The sequence below is a fragment of the Falco cherrug genome, chromosome 7 (genome assembly GCF_023634085.1).
Source record: "Falco cherrug isolate bFalChe1 chromosome 7, bFalChe1.pri, whole genome shotgun sequence".
NCBI classification, from domain to species: domain Eukaryota; kingdom Metazoa; phylum Chordata; class Aves; order Falconiformes; family Falconidae; genus Falco; species Falco cherrug.
The window spans coordinates 55,507,021-55,532,753 of NC_073703.1; the positions used below are offsets into that span (position 1 = coordinate 55,507,021).

The following is a 25,733-nucleotide window of genomic DNA, read 5'->3' on the forward strand; positions in this document are numbered from 1 at the left end:
TATATAAACAGTAAAAACTAAAACTGCTGCTACCGTGTCATATTCTTGGACTTAATTCATGCAATCAACTCTTAATACAAAACTAGAAGCTCTTCCGTAACTTCTACAGTTATCAATATATTTGTCTTCTTTTCAATGTGAAATAATACTTTGAGATGATCTATGTACACAAGGTGGTCAGTTCAAGCTGTAATATAAATATAAATGTTTTCTTTTAAAAAGTATTTTACAGACAGTGTTATATACATTTGCTCATTTTACTTCTGGGCTACAAAGGAAAATTAAGGGCACTGACACATGCAGAAAGAAAAATTACACAAAATACACTAAAGAAATGCAAAAGAAGTGAGAAAGGTCGTGCATCTTTTAAATTGTTTGTTTAATAACAAGGGTATACTGAGGACAGTCTGTCCCAACTCCAGCCCGGATATCAAATAGGCACCTTTGTTAATGAATTATGACTGGTTTTAGTGTTTCACTTATCTTTAATGAGAAGGAAATGTTTCTTACTTTATGACAGAGCACCGCATTAAAAAATTAAAAAATTTCTCTATGGGTTAATCAGTTAATTCTTACCTGAAAGTTGAACACTTAGTAAGTACAAAGCCATAGCAAATATCGTACACAATATACCACCACACATACGTACATACACACTCTCTCTCTCTCACTCCCTCCCCCATCCTCCCTCCAAATTTCCTCAATTAAGAAGTTCACTCCAGTTTTGCCTGGGCTGTAATTTTTTTCTCAAGCTAAGTCTTTTGTTGTTTTTGAGCAAAACACACAGTACTTTTGTTCTTGCCCGTTCAAGTAAGAAAAAGTTGCAGTTCAAAATAATGAAAACAATTTCACTTTTGTTATTAATCTTTTGTTTTAATCATAGTACTTGATAAACAGCTGAACAGGATCCTAGTTTGACAGAAGGATAAACAAGAACACTGATGACAATTTGTTACAACTGCCTTAATGTACCTTTTGCTTAATGAACATTTGAATATGCAATAAAGTATTTTTGGAGGACACCCCAAAAGAAAACAACTTGCTGGTTGAGCAACAGAAACAACTTCCTTTTTGCTATTATGTTGAAATCAAAGTAATTTATATATAAAAATAAATGTTATGTTCTAACAAGAACATTTTAGACAATTACATCTGTGCTTAACAAAAAAAATATTGGTCACTCAAGACTAGAATAATTAATATTTTAAAGGTTTTTAGATTATCAGAATGTATGGATACAACTCAACACAAACTGTAGCTGAAGGGAAACAGGACTGAAAAATACCAATTTGTCCATCTGGAATAAAAATGAGACTAAATTAACTAATAAATATTTAAAATACTACCATGGAATGTGACAGTAGATATAGTCCATACCTACTACATCAGAGGGAAGGAAAGTTTAACATGTAATAATTCGTACCTTACACATTTAGTTAAATATAAACATTTGTTATTTATACATAAAGTCGCTTCCAAAAAACTATTAATAAGTGATTTAGTTGCACTTAAAATCAGTTTCATTTCTCATTTGCCGAGTATTAACTTTTCTTAATCTTAAATCAACTGTCGCTAGTGCACTTTTAGTTAAAATCTCCCCTCAGATAAGTTTTAATCCTTTTAAAAGAGCCCCCTCACCTAAACCATGAATGTACAAAGTGGCAAAAGTTAATCCCTTTTAGTATAATCATAGTTTATATACTCATTTTATAGCCAATAATAAGAATAGGCTTTCCTTTGCAAAATCTCCTTCACAACTTGCAACAAACGCCACGCACTCAAAGGAAATAGTTAGGCATGGCTAGCACTTGTAAAATGCCAAGGTCTGACAAGTCTTGTTGCTTCCTCCACATCAAGCATCTCTTACATGAAAGAAGATTCCCTTCAGCTTGCCAAAAAGCTTCCTCAAATCCAAGTTAGATGCTTCCTGGAAACAAAGATTTTTCAGCTCTGTTTGGCACAAGACTGATTCATCCCGCAGCTTTATGCTTTCCTCCACAGCACCCACATACCTCACCGCAGTGATGGCATGCTCTCAAGGGGAGGTAGCAGCACATACATGGAGCAATGAACGAGAGTGCCACCAGTGCTAACCAGCGTAAGCAGAACTTGTCATCATTAGTGTCACATGAGCAAGGATCAGAGAAATCTCCTTCAGAGTCTGACATGCAGTGATACAGCATGCTCTCTGCGCAAAGCATGCAACTAACTTGGTAGATACATCTTTTAATAGGATCTGGCGCATCTTGACATTTTCCTCTGCCATTATCTTCATGATTAAACCTTTCCTGGCAGTAAATACAGCGTGAACGCTCACCATCCTCTTTTCTTCTTTTTGAGTTTTTAAATTTTGATGAGGAAGGCTGAGTTTTAAATACCACAGAACTCTTTGAGTCTTTCAGGGAATTCAACTTAGTTCCATCCCCACATGGGTATAAATAGTCAGATTTTTTACCGTCTGATTTAGAAAATGGTATATTTGAGTCTGCGTCATCCCTCTCGAGGTCGTTCTTCCACATGTCAGGATGCCTGTAGTCTGCATAACGACGTATCAAAATGTCACGAGGGTTTATTCTAACAATTTCATCTTCATCCTGAAAGCTAACGTGCCTGATTGACTTCCGTGGGACCTGAAATGGCAAAGCAAGGTAAGTTTACTATACTGAAGTTCCAAATTTATATCTACCTACAAAGTAAAACTTAGATTAGAAAACTAAAAAACAGGTTTTCTTTTCCTTGTTGCTGGAAGAGAAAAACTGCAGCTTATTTTCTTACCAGTACAATTTACAGACTTCCTCACAATAACGAGCCTTTTGCATGATATTAGGACCATGAGCTTTAGTATTCTCTTCTGACTTTTTAGGATCTCGTAAGAGCTTTGGATGTTTCCGTATCTGCACAGAACTTGATACTATTCTTTGAATTATGCTCAAAATTCAGGTTTTAACATCTTACAGTGGCAACTAATTCCTCAGATCAATTACGCCTTACATGAACCTGCTGATTTCACGTCAGTGATGACACAGTGCTTTAAAATTAACTCCCTGATATATTCACTTTGAGTTACTCATGTTATTTAGGAGAAGCTTCTCTTTATTTCTGCTCTAAGTTTTCAATCTCTCTCCACCTGTGCAACAAGAGTATTGAATACTCATTAGTTATTCTCAAAGCTGTAATCTAGAGCAGGATTTTGCCAGATGAAAAATAATATTCCGTAGCAGGATCAATAAATAACAGGGGCTTCTAAATGCATCTCCCTTTAGCTAACACACAGTACTTAAATCAATTAGCTTAGGACACCAAATGCCCAAGTACTTTTTAAATTCTCGACTTGTAACCAGCTGACCATAATTCAAGACCTTTTGCCTCAAAAGGCAAGTAAGAAGGAACATGCTGAACATACAAAACAAACAGCAGAAAGATAAGATAGTTGTTTATTCTGCCTTACAATGAAAGGGCATGGGGGCATGAAAAAGTTGTTGAAGGTGGCAAATTTGAATCGTCCAAAATGAAATACTGCAGACCTTAGGTAAGTGTAAGATAGGGGACTGCCACTAAACGTTACTGAAATCACATTACAAATGACTTTCAAGAAAAAGTGCAAATAATGACAGGATAAAAATGTAGCACGTGTATGGAAGGACCTCCTGAAAATAGTAGATAGTGCAGCAAAAAATCAAGAGTCTCAGTATGTCCCAGTATTCCTGCCTTACAGACAGGCAATTATTTTCCTACACTGTAGGGCTATTATAATCGGAGCCAGAATATAAGCGAGCTTCAAGTCAAATTCCGCCTTTTTCTCCTGTCAAGTGCACAGCCTGCAAACCATCTCACAGAAAAGACTGAGAAAAAAAAAAAATAACTCCATAAACCATCAGCCTTACAAATTCTTCCAGAATCATGAACTATTTGGGAATGCATGTTCAACATCAGTACTGTTGCTTTGAGAGTGTTTTTACCTTATTAGTACTGATCAAATTAATGAGAATTAATGTGTCACCATTCCATAGTCAAGGACAACAGCTGAACGGCATGTTCCTAGTCTGTTGCAGTGTGTAACAACAAACTACCGAAGATCTCGTTTTAGGTTAACACATTTCTATTTCACTTGCACATGCCTATGCTCCTACTGCACTGAGGTCTGCAGGCCCTGGGAAGGCAGAGGGGGGAAGACAGAAGGCAGCTGGGAAAGAGGAAGGGATAGCTTCTTAAAATATGCCAACTTCTGATTATGTAAGAATATCTGTAGCCTGCTCTAACCATCACTTCCCCCCTGCTTAATAATCCTTGTGTGATAAGTACAGAACTGTAATTAGAGCTGCTTTACCCTGGGAGTTTCAACGGGAGTATGCTAACAAAAATAATTTTTTTTCCTTGGCTCTGAGCCACATAGCTGGACTTCCACAAAGTCTGGAGCATACAGGGTGAAGAAAGGTTATATCCCGTTCAGCTAACATCACTGCTCTCCATACTTCCCCAGGCTCCGATGCAAGCAGTTGGGCCTCTCCTTTGCTTATAAAAGCGGAGTGCTTCTCAACACTATTCTGTTTTCAAACAAGAAAAAGAGCCTATTGTTTTAGCATCAATAACTAGCCATGGCTAATTGGCTTTTTTAAACAGTTAACAGCATAAATTTAAGGGAAAAAGCAAAAAAATGCTATTATGATTCTGCATGTTACAAGCATAAAGGATCCTTACCCCACTGTCCACACAGAATATTATGCATACATTTAAGACATTAAATAAAACCCATTGTTTAAAAGAAAAAAAACCCACCCAAAACCTCAAACCAAAAAACCCAACCTCAACCTCCCATTCCTCAGACAGCTAACAGCCATTAAAGATCACTATAAAGACTAATAACTAAAATCTGACCTCTCTTCAAGTCTTTTTTTGTTTTGTTTTGTTTGAGCAGAACACACACAATACATAGAACTAATTTCTTTTTTCCAAGTTCATAGCCAAACACCTACTGAAGTGCTTAAGGTCTGACATGTTACAAAAAAAGGCAGCATTACATTCTTTATGCAACTGATATTAATAAGTTTCTAAGAAAGCAAGTGGGAAATCCTGAAACACAAGCAAACAGGAGAAACGTTGGAAAAGCTCTATAAATAAAGTGGTTACATATTGGCTGCTTAATGGGACCTATATGAAATCACAAGGTACAGGAAACCTGAAGAATACACAATCCAGACTCAGTTAGGTACAAATAGAAGCAAAATTCAATGACAGTAACACACATAGTCCTCTAGCCATTCAAAACTGTAGCTCAGTACAAGTGCCATCTCTGTGTAACAGCTGAAACATGAAGGGAGACAATTTTTGTTGTCATGACTGAACTCACTAGTATTACACTTTACTTGAAGGGCTGCACCTCTAAAGAAGGCACAGACACTTGCTTGGTGTTGTAGCCTTCCCTGTCTCTCCTCAAACGGATATACTTGATTTTGCTCAGCTTGCAATTCCACAATACGAGGACAGCAGCAGCTGAATATATCATTGTCAAGTACTAAATTTAAGATAAGCACATTTCAGTATATCAGAAGCTGAAGAGTTGAGGGACTTTGGTACTTTTTAGTAACAGCCAAAGTATAACAGGTAAAGAGCTGAACTGTCATTAATCACTTCTTTAGTTTGAGCATTTTCTTCTTGAGCTATTCAACTTAACGATCTCAGTAAGACTATTCAAACTTAATTTATACAAAATTGAAACAAAATAGGTATTTACCTCAAGATCTGCTGTGCCACACGGTCACACACATGGAGTTCAGCAGGGACAGTGCAGTGTGCACACATACTGAATGTGAGATTTTGCTGACTTGCCTATGTTCTAAATGTGTGCACCACAGGACCATGCAAAAAGCATGGAGTGTCAGATGCAGGTGGTGCTACAATATGAGAAAAGTATTTTAAAGAATATCTACTTAAATTCCCATGGAATCTCCTGTAACTTCAGTCTACAAGACGTGAATTCTAGCATTGTCATTTCAAAGAAATTCTTAGTTCATTTCTATCAGACAGACACTACCCAGTGTACCACAGCTTAAATTATCATTTTCTCAGTATCTATAATTATGTATGTGCTCTTAAAACATACAGGTATTTTAGGCTACTGCACTTGTCTTTACAACTCAGTGAAGACAAACAGCACATACATCACTGGCTACTGCAGCTGTTAAGCGTTAGCTCCGATAAGCTAATCACCCATCTATTCTACTTAAGAAATTTTAAAATTATCATTGCAAGTAAATGGGAAGAGGGAAAAATATGTACTGGTGAGGTAACTTACAGAAAGAGATAATTGGTGCATATAAAGGATTAAAAATCTGAAGTTCATGATTTCAAGCTCCTTCTTTTTTCAAGTTACTTCTCCAGATGACACTGTTTGCTTCTTTTGCCCAATAAAACAGAAAGCAGATGATACAAGACTTTAACACAATCCTATCTTGCTTTGCAACAATGACAGAGGGTATTAAAAAGCTTCACTTCTAGGAGCAGAAATATCTTCTGATGAAGTGTTCACAACTAGAACTTGCATTCTGCTTTGACTTCTGTTATTAAGCTTATTCTAAAAATCTTCCCATGTGTTTGCTTTAGGTATAAGACCCTCAAATTAATTATTACCCAAGTTGCTGTTAAGCCTACTTCTACGGTCTACAGAAAATGTGGGTTCTTTTGAGGCTTACAAATAAGCAAAATGTATACTGTTAAAGGAAAAGCTGTAACACTGCCTTTCAGATCTAATGTTATATAAATATGACCACCTTCACGAAAATGCCTGTATATCAGCCTTCCTCACAGTAGTGGTTTTTTTTCTGTTTTAAGAATGTGTTTATCAATAGCTTAATACTTTTTACGCTTAACTAATACACTGTTTTCCTTACTGTATCAAAATAAGAGTATTTTAGTTTAAATAAGCAGTTAGAAAACATAAACAATGTTCCACTAAAAATTTTTAGCACAAGTGCCCCACTGTGTAATACATCCAAGATACCAATTTAAAAGATACTTTTCAATATTTCTAATTGAAACAGTATTAGTACATGTGTAACCGAGACTGAGCTCATGGCCAATCAACAGTTTCTGAACAAATATAAACAGATTTTCAGGGATGCAGATACAGAAGTCTGTAATACAGAAAACTGACTTCAAAGTGAAAGATCTATTCATGTTTGCTGCCCTACAAGCATGGGTAAATACCTTCACAAAGCTTTACCTCTGCCATCATAATGCTGGAAACATTTCAGCTGCAAGGCTTATATTCATCATTTCAACAAGTTGAGGGTATAATGCTATATACAGGGATTTAGAATGAAAGTCCTTTCTTGTCAGAAATTACACTGTGTCATTAATGCAGCAAGTAAAGAACCGCTTTTTTTGTTGGTAGCCTTACCTGGTTAGGTTGGCTAGGAAAACAGGCTCTCCTGGTGTTGAAATCCTCAAATGCTGAAGGCCTTAAATTTGTACTGTTGTAAGGTTCACTGGTTACTACAGTTTCGTGTTGGAAAAGGTGATCTTTCATTAATGAACCGGATGTATTTTCTTGAGTAGTCTAGAATACATAAGAACTCCCTTAAAATGATTTTGCATTTATACAAAACCACACCAAAACCACCAAGTTCATACATAAATGCATTAATATTCTACATAATGTGTTAGAGGCATCTATAAACACAAGTATTTTTAAATGCACATTTTTGAAGTACTTATAAGTTGTGTTTTCTTTACTCCAAGTAAGCCTTGGAAAATAAGGGTTCCTTCGCTGCAGAGCATACACAACTTGGACATCAGAGATACATGCCTTTGTAATTCAGTTGCCAAATGAGACCAAGAAACCTCTTCAAGAAAGGATTAACTCAGTCTCTGAGATTATACTTTCTTTAACTACCCACGAGGCTGTCAGTATTGAAAAATATACAACTGGAGGAAAATATTTCTGAGACTAATAAGGCAAAAGCTAGTCAGACCTATTAATAAATTAAAGGCAAGATCCACTGGAAAGGAACAGAAATTAGCTTTAACATATACTGGTTCAATTAAAATAGCTAATTACAGCAAGTGTGTATTAAAAACCCCCTAATAATAACTGTCTTTTTGACATTAAGGTTATTACCAGGCAATTTGATACAAAAATGAGACCACGTGGCAATATATAATGAGATATCTGCAGGACATGTGCCACACAGAATAAGGAGGAAGTATGTTTGGGTGGAAAATTGGCTTGTGAGATGATCCAGTTTCTGGAAAGAATAGAAAAACAAACAGTTCTCATTCTTTAACTAACTGGGATATACTTAGGATACAGTACAGCATATTGATACAGATCCCATTGGGCTGCCAAAAAATGTACTGTACAACGTTTTGTTTGTACTGAGAGATGCCGTGAAGTTAACTGGCTGTCATCATCTGATAGCACTGAGAAAATTCTGGCATCATCCAACTTCCAGCAGTGAGAATGCTTCAGCTTTATTGTAAGGATTTGTATATATCAAGAAAACATTAAGTGGGAAACAATAAGAGTACTGCAGAAAACTACCGAGGCAGAGGCAAGCCTGAAGTTTTGGCAGGTTAAGTACTAACACTGATTCACTAGTTTTCATTTACCAAAACACTTAAGGAACTTCTAGGATTTCTAGGAAATTCTAGGATTCTAAGGAACTTCTAGGATTACATTAGCACCTCACATACGTTAAAGCCTAACGTATCAAGTTCTCAGACATCTAGATGAAGTGGAAGTAGCTGTTCTGTAGCTGATCTTCAGGAGAAAGGAAATAATCACATCCCTAAGAATTTATATATATTGTTCAGAAGCACTCTGAGTGGAAAAAAATTAAAATTGGGGATTAATTAATACTAAAAAGCATAGGCCCCATGAAAGACAATAGCTCAATCAGATTAAAGTTTCACTGAAAAAATTTCAAGACAGGCAAAACTACAGAAAGAAGTACTTTTTGCAGATCCTTGAGCATGACACCACCGCTAAGCAATTGACCTTGTTGTCAAAATTAAATTTTCTGGTTAACATCGCTGGGAAAGGAGTACAGAAGAAATGTTAAAATGACTGGCAAGAGTTAGGTTTCATGGATGTATACTTATTTTAAGAGCAAAAAGCATCAAATATTAGTGCAATCTCAAACATCTTCCTAGCAGGAGGTACTCCTGCAGGTACATTGCCCAATGACATAAAAAGCTTCCAAAACACTGGTTCAAACCACAGAAGAGCTGCACTCAGAATGAGGAAGAAATGTCTACAACTATTTTTGGTTTGAGCAATGTTAAAAATGCTTATGAGCAGAAATTATTTAAGCTAGGAACACACTGAACAGCTAGAAGCCATTTTACAAAAACCACAGTGATATGCACTATGTAGCCCCCTTACTCTCCCCAGCTATCATCAACTTGAGTAGTCTAGGGAGAAGGATGAGCACTACAGAAACTACTGCTTCTTCCTTCCCAGGGATAAAAAACATACTACGCACAAGCCACTCTTTTTCCCTGGGTAAGGTTTGCAACAGCTTGCATTATTTCCTGTCCCTGCAGGTGATTCACACCTTTTTTCTTTGGAAATAAAGTACCTATAATATAGAGCAAAAAGGACACATGCACATGCTCACACAGACAGACACTCTCTCCCCTTGGCAGTCAAGAAGGGCTCCATCTAATAAAGGACGCAAGCACTGCTCATCTATTACAGTGCTAACTAGCAGTGCCAGACACTGATGTATGAAATACAAACCTTAATCTTAAAGCAAGCCTTTGTGCCCTATACACAGCAATTATAAAGGAATGCTTTTATAAAATTCCAGCACAGGCACCACAATTCAAGCTAATTGACTTCAAGGACAAATTTGGGGGTGGCAGGAGACAGAGAAAGGCATCTGACCTTTGTAAGGCAAGAACTCAGTTGAGTTGTTCGGAAAGCACAACACTCAGCCTACCAACCCAGAACTACAGGTAAGGGGACACAGCCTCACTTCTGGTATTTATGAAAAATTAAAAGCCATCAGGTCTGTTACGATCTTATTTAGTGTATGAATTTTCACTATGCAGAGCTACAGAAATGCCAGATGAATATCCTGAACTCCCTATTTTTAAATAACTGATAGTTTAGATACAGCCAAACCACGTTTATTACTATCAAAAAGGCTTCCTTTGGACAACGCTTCCCACTCCAATGGGACATTTTACGACAAGGTCATAAACACCTGAAAACCCACATTTATAATGGAAACACTGACAACCTGAAGGGAGAGGCCCTAGAAACAAAAATTCTATTGTATTGAAAATGCATTTAAGTAAAACCCAAACATGTAAAGTTTTCCACAAGAACTAAGCTTAGTATATTAAATATACAGAATATTAGACACACACACAGATGCACACATTCCCCTTTTATACTGTCCAAAGCAATTACACCGCCCACATTCAATATCTTTAACCACAGTCTGCAAAGTACAGTACTGGCATAGGTTATTCAGTATCATCTGTAAAGTAACCTACGCCAGTTTTTAATGCACAACGGAAATCTGGTTTGCTCCCAGCTGCTGGTATAATAATTACTGTCCTATGGTTGCTAAGAGATACTCTGAATTTTTTTTCCAAGACTACTAAAACATTTCTGTGCGCGCAGGCAAAAGGATGCTGGGTAAAGCAATAAAATGACTCCAGCTGTAGCTCTCCAGCAGAATTCAAAGCCAGATGACAGCTGTAGAGAAAATGAAAACCAGACTGAGCTTCTCTTCTTCAATTTTTCTCTCCTTACTTCTCCCAGTTTGCCAGAGTTAAGTCTGGGAGAGAATTCAACATTGTTCTGCAAACATTGTTTAAAATGTTCTGCTCTAAAGTAAGTTTAATGATTACACAGAAGGATGGAAGAGACCACATTTCCGTTGCATCCCAGTTCTTGTATTTACTTCCCACGAAGCATGAAAATCTGCTGTTTGATGCTAACCAACACAAGTAGTATTTGAAAGTTTTTTCCTTAAATTTTTAATGGTGAATTAATGATACAGGTTTCAAAAATATTTGAGTAACTTCTTCCTGCTTTATCTATTTCTAAGACTGATGGAGCAACTATTTTCATATTTGGCAAAGAAACTGTTATAATCGGGTATTATTTCTGATACTGACTGAAATATTACCTAGATTACTCTGAACATTTCACACAGTTTAAAGTAAAAAATAAGGCATTTGACATGCCTTTTTCTTCCAGGGCTCTTCTACCTGAATGTATAAAGCATACGAGAGGTTTTTAGGGATTCTGAGGAAGGACCTAATAAATTAAACCACAAAACATAACTCCAAGGAAATAAGAGAGATGGAGATGTAAAGAGGCTGTTAGGAATGCTGGTGAGGGGTGGGGTGGGGAGAAACTTCCTCCTCTTTTTTGAATACTACTCCACAAAAAAGCTTAACACACACAAATAATTTTAGCACCACATATTATTAGATTTATTTTAAATGAATAATATAAATTCATATTACTTTTAGTTCTAGGAACTACACCTAGTCAATTTAGGTGCACTAAATATTGCTAATCTTTAGTGTTCTATCATGTAGTATTTTTTGCTCCATAAAAACAATAGCGTCAAGAGTAAACTATTTCACATTTCCTTACAAGTCATAATGTCAAGTTATTTCTGCAAGTTAAAACCGTGAACCTTTTGTTAACACACAAAATAAATTAAATGGTCACTAAATAGTGCATTTAAAGAGGCATACGAAACATTTTTGTCCTCCTTGACTGCATCAAAACCATGTAAGATGGTGTAAGTTGCAGACCCCTTCATATCGACAAAAAAATAATCCATGTACTCATTTCTGAAAGAACATGACAAACTTATTTTTGTGTTTATAATTTATCGGTCTACAGTCTTCTGCAAGTAGTAAGAAACTCAGAAGTATAAGTGCTCCATTTCTTATTACTTCAAAACTGTTAAGATGTGTTGGTAGCCTATAAATAATGCCAGTATGGCTGAATCAACAAAACCTGAAGGGAATCAAAACTCAACTGCTCAATTTTTCAGTTCTCAAAAGCAATTTCAGCATTCAAAACACACATAAAAGTACTTCTACATGCATGAACTCTAAATTTCATTTAGATTTACTTATAAAAAAAAAACTCCACCTGATTTTTACATATTTTTTCAGTTAGGCTAGATGAGTTTTAAAGCAACAAGTTTACATTTAGTAGAGGAAAAGAATCTGAGACAAGCTTTGAATAAACAAGCAAACTGACTTAAAGCAAGTTGCTTGCGTACTACATTCAAAATGTCCAAAATGTCTGGGTTTACACCAAAAAATCCAAACCTCCTACCTATTTGGTTTAATTCCCAGTATGTATTTCCATATAAGTATATATACATTCCCAGGGTCCATTTACAAGCGTTACAGGAAGCCAGATAGGTCCCCATTAACTCATTTGTGCATTTCTATTTGAAATTAATCTAGTAAAACTAAGGCTTATTTAATGATATAAACAATTTGCAAATGATACGTTCATTAAACAACTAATAGTAATTGTAATTATTTAAGCAACCTTTACAAGCAAGTATGAACACCCTTAAGTGATTTCTTTTGATACTAAGATTTTAACATTATTTCTGAACAACAGAGCATCTAAACAATCTATAACAAAGCTATTTCTTCTTAAAATGATATATTTTATCTTCAGTAAGAAGAATGCTTTTTCTATGAGATTTTAAAAACTGTACAAAAAAAAGAAAATAAAAATCTAGTAACCCAGGATAAAGCATAGCGAGCAAAATGTTAGCCTAGAAAGCACAAGATAAGAAATGAAAATCCAAACACTAAACTAAGAGTTGCACATGTAAATTTTGGACAGCCCCTATTTCTGCTTGCTACACTTATAAAATGTGATAGTACTTATCACAAGTAAGCATTGGAGCGTAACAGCAGTGTCACTGACTAGATCAGAAGGCTGTCTGTATTGATCTTATTTGGATTGTCTTGTTTGTTCTCTGTACTGTTGAATATAACCAGCCAGCAAAATAACTTATGAAGCATTTTTTGCTTTCTTCATCACTTATCATCTTCCTTTAAAAAAAAAAAACCACTGCCAATGAAATTTATGCACAAACTATATTCATACTACAAATATGCACTAAATATAGGACTCCTGCTGTGTAAGAAGACTAGGACAGCGTAGGCAAAACACCTGGGCAGCAGATGATGTAACTGACAAAGGCCTATTAAAATCAGTATTTTCAAGTGCACCTTGATGACATCCTGGGGACTACCATACCAACTAGTGAAGAAAAAAAATGAAACTGAAGAATACCAATACACGTGTTACTACAGGGCACAGACAAAGATATGTGCATTAACAAACACGCTATGAAAAGTGTGAAATACCCTTTCCTCTTTTTGATATTCTGCTATTTTAGAAACAGCTTATGACTACTTAATATTTTTAATGGAGGGGCTCCACTGCCTGATTTTGTAATACTTCATGAGGTTAAAAGTTACAGTTATGGGGGACTGTTCTGACAAAATAACAAATATCCCATTGCCCTCATATCCATGTGTCAACCTGCTCTTTAGCATTCTATCCACACACTAAAATGCCCTTGCATAGCTAATACTCCAAAACTTACTCAAAAATACTATTAGACACTTGGGAAAACAGCTTATAAAATAAACAGGGGTGGGGGGATCACTAGTCCTTTTAAACTATAGTGGAGTGGGAAGAAGGGGGGACAAGTCAACATGACTTTTCAAATACGTAATGAATTATCTTTAAACAAAATGGTCTGAGCAGGCTTTCAAATGAAAAAACTCTGGGGTACCAACTTCCACTTACAAGAGTATCAATCTTAAAAGGAGGTAAGAATTAATCATTTGGAGTAGGATGTACACTATTTGGTATATTCTTGATGACTAGACCTGGTGTTTGTAATTAAAATGCTGCAGCCTTCTACACACTGACATTCATAACCCTGCAATTATGGCTTCGGTATTGATACATAAACCTGATTTAGATCAAACTTAACCTAACCAGGGTGGGTTCAGGCTTCCCTGCATTTTTTTTTCTTCCCCACTTCTGGTATTGTTATCAATAGGCAATTCTAGTATCATTTATTTTACTTTGGTATGCAGAGATATGGTAAGAGAAACTAGCTAGCTTTTTTGCCTCTAGAAAACAGTTAATTCTTGCCATCTATCCACAGCACGAATCCATAATTAAGCAAAAGTGTGTTGTGGTGAAGTCATGAAGTATGTTTTCCTGTATGGAATGTAACAGATAATTCTACCAGCCATTTGCACCAAACAGGATTGTCTGTACCTGTAAGTTATAATATATATTTTTAAATAGATATATTTATTTAAAAAATACATAAAGTAAACATACATCATCTATTTACATATCTAAATATATGTAATGTTTACACCTATATAGAATAGATGATGTAAACACACTTTTCTCCACTTTCCCAATAAGAAACTTTGCAAACATAAAGAATCGCAGATATTTGCTTCAATTTTGGCATCCTTATATAGAAACAAAATAACTAGGCTGCATAATCAAGAGGTAATTAGTTTCCTCTAATCTTATTAGGCCTGTAGAAATTGCTCAATTATTAATCCTTGCAACAAAGCATGTTTAAACAAGTCTTTTAAAAGCTGATCAAGGATCGCATTAACTTTGGCACACATCTCCTCTACCTTATCAAAATCTCATTCCTATTTTAAATCCAAAAAATGTAATATTTATAGCAACTTTACTTTAAATTGCCTTAAAATAAAGCACTGCAAATAAAGAACAGGTGATTGCACAGCCAACACTTACACAGAGATACACTTCGACCATAAAATGAAATCAGGAGACTCTTCCACCTGGCCACTGTACAGTATCTTACAGTATCTTTTCTAAATACTTAACTCTCAAGACTCCTATCATAATTTGATTCTTACCTGTATCTTCAAAGTAGACTGCTAATTTTCTATGGGTGATAGATACACCCCATCTATCTACACCGATAAAGAATTCAATATTGCATAAACGACAAAACTCTTTCCCTCAAGAAACCCCTTAGGAAATACTATCAGTTTTCTGAATTGTCACCAAGACCCATGAGTCAATTTGTTTCTGTACCAGCTTCATATTAACTTAAATACCTACACGCCAAAAAATGAACATGTGAATAGAGCCAAGACTTTCCCTGAAACTGTAAACAGGAAATGACATGACAAACACACACAGACATGAGTAGGTTTTTACTCAGTTATATTACAGCTATTTACTCTATATATGCATCCATAATATTTGTTTATACTGGCTTTTTAATTACATGGATTCTTGGATACTACCAGGCAGTGCTACACATCAGTGTTACAGTACTTGACACAGTATTTGTGTAAAGCACTACAACTCTGAAGCATAGTAGGAGGTAAGTTTTTTACCTCTGGTGCTCCTATGACCTATAGGAATTGAACGATGCAAATAAGGATCAATAAAAATTTGCATCTCAATAAGCGACTGCTTTACCTTCAGTGTGGTTTAAAAAATTACCTGAACTTCCACCCTTGTTTGGATGAGATTCTTGTAACCATTGTCTCAGCATGGTTACAAGCTTTTCAACTCTAACCACATAACGGTAGAAGTGTCTATCACTGCAGACTGAAATCTAGGAAAACAAATAGGATGTGTGTGTAAAAGAAGATTCTTGATCCCCTATTTATTTTTTTTCCCCAGAAGAATACTTCATGTTCCCATGAGTTCAAAGAGGACACATAACCTAGAACAGACATTGTAAACTTAAAAGTTAATCTCAGGATGGTTAATCATCCTATTGATTAAATATTGACTACTTAGGTTAGGATAGACAATATTGTAAGTCTTCCAGATAACTGTTCTGGAACGTATTTCATTAAAATGAATTTTGCTATTGCTCTTATTTTGCTTATTCTCATTAATGAGAACAAAAACTGTTCAATAAATTTCTTCAAAAATAACTGTGCAATTATTAAAAAATTTAAATACTCACTTGAAAGCAGTCTTCTGCCACTTCAACATCATTTTGGGAGGGTGGATAACCTACAGGAAAAGTAAAAAAACCAAAGCAGATAAGCTTAATCTCTTTTTATTTACAGTTTACTGCTTCCAGTAGTTCACATCATCCTTCAATATCCAACTATAACGATACAAATATGCTTTTTTAACTTTTTTTAAACCAGTAGATCACTGTATTTCATTTTTAGTATCATTCATTTCTACATTCTCGATTTTATATAATCAGTGTTCCTAGCCACACTCCTCTCATGTTCACACCTTGTAAAAGCATTTTGAAAGCGTCACCATAAGTTAGAAGGAAGGGAGTATATTCTTGTTAATGTAGCATTTTGAAAATTAAAGGCAGATACATTTGGTTGGCATGAATGCATGCTGTGCTTATTTTGCTATAAATCAGCACAAATTGGCACTGTGAGACCCTAAGAGAGAAAAGGACTCACATGTTCTCTAATTATTTCTCTTGCAGGGATATGGATGATATCAGCACAATTCAAAAGAAGTCATTCTAGTATGTCAGAAAGCATTTCCCTTCAGAAACATGTTTCTCCCTTTGCTAATATGGTAACACACATTAAATCCCCAAATTTACAGCACGGCACAGAATTTTTTTTTTTTTTTTAAATTTCTCCCTTTTGAGTTACTTTTTACAAGCTTGAAAGAGATGTTCTTTCCATTCAACAGACACCTGTTCTCTTCCCTCCCTCCCTCTCCTTATCCAGCAATACATTTATCATATTTTCAGCTCAGAATTGAGGCTTGATCATCTTCCGCACTTTGCTCACTACTTTGCATGAGGTCAGTGAAGCACTGGAACCAGTTAAGTCATATTACTGTCCCATATAAACCTGCCCTCAGAACTACTCTGACAGCTGTTAGCAAACAAGTAAAACTATTAAGTGAAAGTATGTTCAGATAAAAAAAAAAAGAACTCAAGAGGTCTCAAATCATTGAGCTTCATAGCTTATCCTCCAAGAACACAGAAGCTATAACAAGCTTCTGAGAAGATCCAAGTAAGACAATGTAACACACTAGCTTCCTCCATTTCTTCATCTCTAAAAAAAAAAGGCAATGCTTTATTATGTAGGGATGTTTCAGGAAATTACCTTGTTAGTGTTTGTGAAACAATTTAAGACACTTTGATGAATGGCACTTTAAAAACGCCAGAAGTACTATTTAAAAACTGTTAAAATCTCAATATGCTATAGATCAATCCAAATTCTTAATACTGTCAATAGTAACGTTACGCAAAGTTCTTTGACTTATCGCATTTATTAAACACTCAACAACCCCCCCACCTCTGCTAGCCCCTTCACCTGAAATACATACCTTGGGAAATATCCTCTACTGCTCTCCGAATACCTCTGTCAAATGCTCTTGCATCAGCAGGACTCTGAAATGTGAGGCCAAACTTTTTGTCATCAATCTTCCAGTGGTAAAAAGTAGGAGTAACTTTGTTGTAAACGAGGTCCTTCTTTAATGTGCATTCCAAGACCACCTTCCAGAAAGAAGACGGGAGGAAAAGATATCATTGACCAATATATCAAATTTGAGAACAAAATGTAGTTTATGAATTACCTGAAAACATACATCATAAATATCCTCCTGTTACAAGGATGTAATTTTAACTTTGTTTCTATTATGGCAAAATTATTTACTAACAGTTGCTGATAAGTGGGGTATGGGTGAAGGACACTATTTGTATCTTCCCAGCCTCAGAAGTATCTCATACCTGCAGCAAGCACTTCTGTTACTACAGGGTTGCTACATGTTCAGCAAATGAAATAGGCCACACCTTGAAAAAACATTACTGTGCTGATATCAAGTATTACTGCATCACTTGGAATTTTATTTGTACACATATTCCATAAAATTTTTGGGCACTAGAGTAACTTTATGCTGTTTTCAGGCCATACCCATTTTCTCCCAGAAAGGCTATCAGACAAGAAAAAATAATACAGGAGAATTGTTTTAAAAACTGAAATTAACCAAAGCTAAAATATTTTTTTAATGCATTACTGCCTGTACCTAGAGACAAATACATTTATGGCTCATGTTCAACTACAATTAAAACAATAATTAGGAATAGTTAACAGAATTATTTGGCTACAAAACCGTTACAGGTATACAGGCATATTCAGTTATGAAGCAAAGTCTCAGTCTTTACATCATATTCCCACTTTAAATTGGCTGGTTTTTAAAATATATTTGCATATGTAATTTAACTGAAAAAATTATTTTATGCAACACTGTTACACTGAATGTTTCTTGATAAAAAAAAATTCAAGGTGAACAAGACAGTAAGTATGAAGGGACACACAGTGATCTGCTCCTGTAGCACTAGGTATAACAAAATGCACAGCAAGACCACCTGTATCTCTGTATTACTAGATTCTGAAAACCTACACTGAGAGGTTAATGAGGAATTCTAATATTCTATCATTTAAACATTAATGTATTTTCAGAATTTTCATTGTTACATATGCAGCTTTTTGAGAGAAAAATACAACATTTCTTATAGCACGTGGAAAAATGAGGTTAATCATAAACAAAACTGAGAAAAAAATCTCCAGATTAAAAAAATCTGTCTGTTCTTATGTATCCTTTTTGTTCTTCCACTCTTTTCCCTGTCTAATTATTACATAGGCAAACAGTTTTTTTTCTCCTGTTCTTCATTATTTATTTCCCCTACCCTACATCCCACCGCTAATCATGTCCTCTTGAGTTTTACTGCCTTTTCGATGAAGGATGACATTTTCTTTCTGGACATTTAATGCTGAAAGAGTTTACAAAAATTTTGCTACTCCACTCCAAATTCCCTAAATAGTCAACAATATGTAGATACAGCAGCCTAGAAGAAAGCATAGGAAGGAAACTAATTATTTGCTGTAAATGTGCAAAAAAAGTGCTGCAGAAAAACCAAAAGTATCATTCTGCAGTTCTAAGGTGTATTACATGATCATTCTTTGTTCCTTTTGATGATTTTAAACTTGCTTCCTCCTAAAAAGAGGAGTTAAAAATTAAGATCTCTCATGTCACTGCGTTTTCTAGGTCTGTGAGCACTTTTGGGCCGTCTCTACTATACTAAATACCAACTATTTACACACTGTATTTTGTGTGCAGTTTCACCCAAATATCCACAAAAAGTACCACAGGACTGTTTTTATAGCATCTCAATGAACACCTACTCCCAAAGGACTTAATCCAGATTATACTAAAAATTCATACCTGGATGACAAACATTTTTAAGATAGCAGCACTAGAGATAAACTACTGGATTAAAGCTTTACTGGGCAGAAGATATGATTCTCAAAGAAACCTAAACTAACTCAGAAAAGCCCCAAACCAACACCCCCCAACCCCAAAAGCAACTCTGCTACCACGCATCCCCCCATGTGCAACCCTCAAAACATTTTATAAGACGAGCAATCATTAACAAGCAAATATCCTATCCAACGCTGTAACAATTTTCAGCTTAAGGAAACAACAAATTTGACAGGACGATGCTGTTTTTCATGTCTAAAGCTGTACGAAAACAGACCAGTAAACACAGTAGATATAAGCAGTTAAAGGTATCGAAAGGGGAAAAATTAGTTGCATCAAAATTGTACGTGTTATCAGACACAAGAATCTATACAGGTGAGACTTTATGCCTGCGCTACCAGAGAGAAAACTCAAAACCTGTAGGTCAGGTTTAGCAGTGGGACACAAATCTATAAACACTCAGACTTCGATAGTTTTTGTTGCATCCAGAATACTAAAAACCCCAACCAAACAAAAAAAATCCCAAGCATCGCCTAAAGCACATTTTTTCTCCCCCAAAACACTTCTATGTTTTGCAGCAAGAATGTATTTTTTTCCCTGCTAAACATAATGCCGTCAAAGGCTTCTTTATGCTGAAGCATGCAAACTGTCACTGCGGCTGGGGAGGAAGTACCACAACACACATATCTCCAAAGCCTGGAAACGGAAACCAAGCTTTAGGCAATACAGATATTTTTTTTGAGTCTTCAAACATCCAAAACTTCAATTATTTTTTACTACACTTTGATACAGTTCAGAATTCTCCCTATTTATGAAGATGATATCATACTTTCCTACATTGTTACCAAACATCTGCCTTTCAAACCTTTTGAGGTAGACCTTCCCTAAGATCTCCACTGATAAGCACAAAGACATGCAAAATTGTAAATTAAGTGGTCATGGCTTTTTAAAAAAATGCATTTTTTAATAAACATGGGTTACTGGTCTGTTTTCTTCATCTGGAGACAGACTATAAGACTTCCATACCAATATGAAGCAGCCACCTCAGCATGTAATGGAAAATGTTGCAGAGTCATCAGGCTCGAGACAGAAGACCTCCACATACACGTGATCAAGATCTAAATTCTCAGAGCATAAACAGGACTGTATGTCTACTTACTACTATTTACTGAAAAAAATCTTTTAATATCCAGATGTCACAAGTACAACACTAATGAGTTCATAGCTACTCATAAAAATATTTGCTTGCTACAAGTTTCTTTCCTCACCTCTACAACCTACATTCTTTAAAGATATTAGGAACTATTTAGTTTGTATAGACAAGATGAATTGCTGAAGTCAGAAACTTTGAACTTCAACACTTCAAAACCAAGTGTTTTTAAACAAAAATAAGATGACTATTTAAGAGCTTGGCATCATTACTTAGGGCTTGTTTTGGAAATAAATATGAATAGAACCTTACTGCATTTGATATAAATTTCTATTTTGATAACAGACCCCATAATTGAATATTTCTAGACACTGGATATTATTTTACTAGTTTCTAGGTGTACTTTCAACAGCTTACAGTATTATATATAGACTTCCACAATTTCTCATTCCCAGCCCAAATCTACAAACACCTAAGTATACAGTTTTTGATTAAACTTTTGAATGCCTTTTCAGCTAAACAGAATGAAAGGCTTTTCTCTAGTGTTGGCACCAAGCAGCACGACCTGAGCCTATGCATACTACAGAGCATGTGGCCCCAGTGCCACCACGACCCTGTGACGTGATTATTATTCTATGCGTCCTTTTTTCTTTTTCCAATTCAAAAAGACAATGTACTACAGCCCATCATAATCAACCTCTTCTCAAACTTTAAAGCCAATTTAAAAACTAAATGATGTACTAAGTTTTTGAACAGAAGATTTTTAGAAAAGAACAGTATTTATATTCAGCTTCAGCTTTTTCTCTCTCCCTTTACACAATTACCTGTTCTTCAAAAGAAAGGTTTTAAACTGATTTGTCACTCCTGACTCACAATCCAAAAGATACTAGTCATATTTTTTTTTCCTCCTTCAACAAAAACTTGCATGGCAAAGGACTAGAGGACTAGAGAAAAAAAATAAAACAGAGAAGTCTATTAGACTTTTCATTCAAGAATGTAAAATTCACCAAAGCCTAAAAACCTGTAAGCTTGAGCCTAGTGTGTGTTTAACACTAGTGCTATTAAGATAGAAGACACAGTAAACACAGTAAAAGAGAGCAGCAGACCTGACCAGGTTAGGAGGGAGTGCAATTGTTCCAAGCAGACTGGCTGGAGCCAGATCTAGGAAAGTGAATATAATAAAGCAGGAAACTTGTAATTATGTCAAAGTCTTCACAAAATACCCTTACATTCCAAAGCAGAGCTAAACAACCTGAGCAAACTAGCAGGGAGCATTCCCTCTCCTGAATTACTTCAATGGTGCCATCAACTTTTGATTTTCTTCTCAGATAACTAGGATGCTTTTTGTGAACCACCTAACTTCTCAGGTATATAAAGAAATGATGAGAAATGCCCCCAACAAGGAACTTTGGTATTTTATGTTCAGTCCCGAAGTATTTCGTTTATACAGCTGACTTACAGACTGAATCTATAATCCTAATTAAATGCCTGCATACCCTATAAAATATATAGGGACATCTGGCACATTGGAATGGAATTGCCAATGTAGCGTCAGAAGCGGTACCTGGAAAAGCAGCAAGTAAAGCTAGTTTACAAGAGGTAAAAGTTCTCATTCTTTTTGACTATAACCCTTTAAGAAGCATCTGGAAGATACCTCCAACAAATACCTCACCTATGGATTTCAGGTTGCTTTGGAATAAATTCCACCCTTCTACTGATGCATAAGCTGAAGAATAATACTGGCATCATGATTCCCATGTACCTTCAGCAAAAGCCATAGGTCTGAATTTCACTTGCTCTCTAACCTGAGGTATTTTAAAACCCATACTTCCCTGTGTCCCAGAAAAGTGTTCCAACTTCCATGCTATAGGTTTTCCAGGATAAGGGAATATCTGCACCTTTTCTGCAAGCTGCGCTAGTGCACAAAAGAAAGACTTACTGGGCAGAGGAAATAAAAATATCATTTAGTTATAAAGGTATTTTAACAGTGTGTAATGGGACTTGGAGTGAGGAAGAGACTCTGTTTGTAAGGATTACTTTCATTTTTAATCCAGAGAAGTATTTTTAAAAATGTCTGTGTGTACCCAGCAAAAAAGGTGAGTGATCTGGAAATCGTGGTCCAGCTTCCTGCGCTGTAATGACGTCTAAATACTACAATAGTTCACACATTCCTGAAGACACATGTGCTCAATAGCTGAAATGTTTGAAATGGTTTAGGAAGCTTTTTTTAAAACAATATTGCTACTTTCTCTTTGCAGATACAATGGCAGAGCAACTGACTGAACAGTGTACAACTAACTTCAAAGATTATTCACGTATGCAGATCTACACAGCGAGGCCACTCTAAAACGAGATCAGAGCAATGCTGGAGCACAGAAACAGCAGATGCAATGTAAGTCTTACTCAGAATCAGATGATGATCAAATTATTTGGTTCCTACTCAGTAGTAGACATAGTGAACCCATAACAACTTCCACTTTTACTTTATTTTTAAAGGGGGGGAAAAAAAAAGAAAAGCATTTTATGCCACTGAAGTAATCTTCAACAGTCCTTTTCAGGGTTGTCTCTTTGAGAACACAGCCTTCTCCACTCTTTCAGTTGGAATAGACAATTACATTTCAACTTCTTGGTGTTGTTTTTATTACTTTTTTTTATGACATATAATAGTCACCTATCAGTTCAATTTGGCTAAAAAACCCAATTGTTTGGCTTCATTAAAGAAAAGGTCAAAAATTGTGCTTTAGCAGTAGAGAATCCACAGGAATATCCTAAGAACAAATGTAAACCTCATTAACTATATTGAAAGCATAAAGTTCAGAACAGTTTCAGAATCAGTCACTGGATCCCTGTCTGGTGTTTCTCTTCCAGTCCCTGCTACTGTCATGACCTAGCAATGTCCTCACGTACCTGACGTAGGATCTTGTTACTTTTATGCCAACAGGGGTCTTGCTGAATACTGTGCAACTTTGTTGTTAATTCATTACACATTAGCTGTTGCTTGTAAGTGCAATATTTGAAATCCGAGGAAATACATGCATACATAGCTTCCTTTTACTCTTTTACCGAAGTATCACTGGCTCTACAGTATTCCTCCCCACAGCCTAAATCCGTATTTGTTAGTTCCCTGAGCTTTATTCGATATACACTGGATAGATGTTCTTCCCAGCTGCGTTTCTTCCATCTTTTATCCTGTGATTTTGAGGGGCTCACTTCCAACAGCAACTTCCTAAACCTGCAGTAAGATGAAAATCTGCCTTGCAGACTAGTAGGTCACATCTGGGGACAGTAGCAGGGAAGGGGGGGACAGACAGCCCCAGGATGTGACATACAAAAAACCTAACCCAAACAAAACAAAACCTGACTCAAAAAAATCTTTTCAGGACAACCAAAATTCAGAAAACATTCATACTAACGTGAGCTCTCTTTTGGACAGGAAGAGGAGCAAAGACATTTCAAGCCTTCTACCAGAAGTGGAAACAAAACAAGGCTTGCCCAGGGGAAGCAGGAGAGAGAGCACAAACAGATCAGGATGCCGATGGCTGTGACATTTTCATAGGCATGCAGGAGAAACACTGAACCAGCCTTCAGTTCTGAGTGTTTTATTACCCTCAGATTCTGAAGGCAAGCTGTGAATGTCGAAAGTATTAAGAGAAAATTGTCAAGTATCTCTAAATGCAATTAAGCTCCTCAAAACCAGCCTCAATAAGGCTAAAAAAAGTTCTGAAGGGAACTACTGCAAAGTGAGGAAGGAACTGCAGGTGCTCATAGCGGTGCAGGAACACAGGGTACTCTGCTAATAGCACTACGCCTCGCTGAAACAACTGAGTCAGCAGAATTTCTATTTATATGCTCTCTTCCTACAACAGCCACATCAAGGCAGAAAACTCAGCAGTCCTGCCTCAAAAGAAAAACTGGTATGCTTGAGAAAGAATCAGCAGCATGGTCTCAGAAGCAATTCTACCTTTTAAGCTTACACAGGAGTCATAAATTATTGGCAGAAAAAAGTTTGTCACAAAAGTCATTAAGATGGAGGTTTTGTGCTTTCCCCACTTCTCTTTGTTTCCACAGTGAGAACTGTCCCCCCTTTCAGAAACCTATTTGGCACACAAGTAACCAAGCAAGCCTTATTAAGCCAACGTCCTCCTCTATAGGTCTGCAGGCAGAAACAGCTGGATTCCTACACCAGTTTGTCTTTTGTGAGGCTGACTTCTGTGATGCCATTCAAGACAAGTTTATTACTGGTATTTTAGTTAACACAGCTGAAAAATGACTATTGCCTATGTGTTCATCAAACCAGATCAGCTCTTGGACCTGTCAGCTCATGCTTTCTTCCAATATAAAAGTTGTTTTTGTGTAAAATGGCTACTTTTTATCATAGCCAAACTCCAAAATTAACTGAATCATTACTGAGGAATTCCTTCAGATTTTGCATTTCTAACAAGTTATCTCACCTTCCAATAATCCTATTAAACACAGTATCATTATGTATAAACAGGTTAACAAGAAGATTTAACTTCAACCCTCCAGTGGAAAAAAACCTGAATAGCAAAACGTTTCCCCAAATGGATGGAAATCTGCAATGAAAAGAGCATGTTTTCAACTTTCAAAAAGATCAACATGCTTAATTCTAGAAATGCATGGTATTACACTTAAATAATTGGCTCTTTAAGGTATACAATCATTGATAAGAAGAAAAGCTCAGCAACAACATTAGACTGAGACTATAAATTTACTTTCTAGTCTGAAAGCAACAATAAGCAAACATCTATTCTTAGGTCCTACGTAGTTTTAATGGGAACATTAAACGGATGTAAATTGTTACCGTTTTATCCCTGAGTCGTTCTCCATGGATAAGAAAATCAGCACAGCTATTCTCTTCCTGGGGAATGACTTTGAAGACTGTGACACAGCTTAGTCCACCCCCTCCAAGTGGTAACCATCCACCACTTGAGTCATCCCGGGTCATCACCACAGCTCGCACTCGTGCATAACTATTACTGGAAGAGATGCAAAAGAAGAAATTAGTTTTCCATAAACGCAAATCATCTAAGTCTAGTTAAAAAACTAAACAAAAACCGAACAACAAACCCACAACCATGAAGATGTTAATTAACATTGTGGAGGTTCAGTCCTTCCTAAGTCACTTAGAAGAAACCAGTCTAAGACCACCCTACAAAATATGCTCCTCTGTACTTCTATACCTTGGTTAATATATGTCGTTAAGACTTCTTGGATCTTACGTGAGATTCCTTGTAAAGAAACTTAACTGGACAATATAGTTCCTCA

At 36.1% G+C, this 25,733-nt stretch overlaps 1 protein-coding gene across 6 annotated transcripts in view; it reads right to left on the reverse strand.

The window, feature by feature from the left end:
- Positions 1-852: 852 nt before the first annotated feature.
- The window catches only part of SPRED1 (sprouty related EVH1 domain containing 1), a 59,638-nt gene continuing 34,757 nt past the window's right edge, over positions 853-25,733 (reverse strand). For 5 of the 6 annotated variants that reach the window (XM_005444149.4, XM_055715713.1, XM_055715712.1 and 2 more), the window contains exons 2-6: positions 25,270-25,444; positions 17,363-17,531; positions 16,011-16,060; positions 7,397-7,555; positions 853-2,630 (exon numbers count right to left, since the gene is read on the reverse strand). In XM_005444149.4, coding sequence (XP_005444206.1) covers positions 1,971-2,630; positions 7,397-7,555; positions 16,011-16,060; positions 17,363-17,531; positions 25,270-25,444 — 1,213 coding nt within the window. In that variant the 3' untranslated portion in view covers positions 853-1,970. The remainder of the gene's footprint in view (positions 2,631-7,396; positions 7,556-16,010; positions 16,061-17,362; positions 17,532-25,269; positions 25,445-25,733) is intronic. The other variant, XM_027812499.2, reaches the window with a different exon arrangement.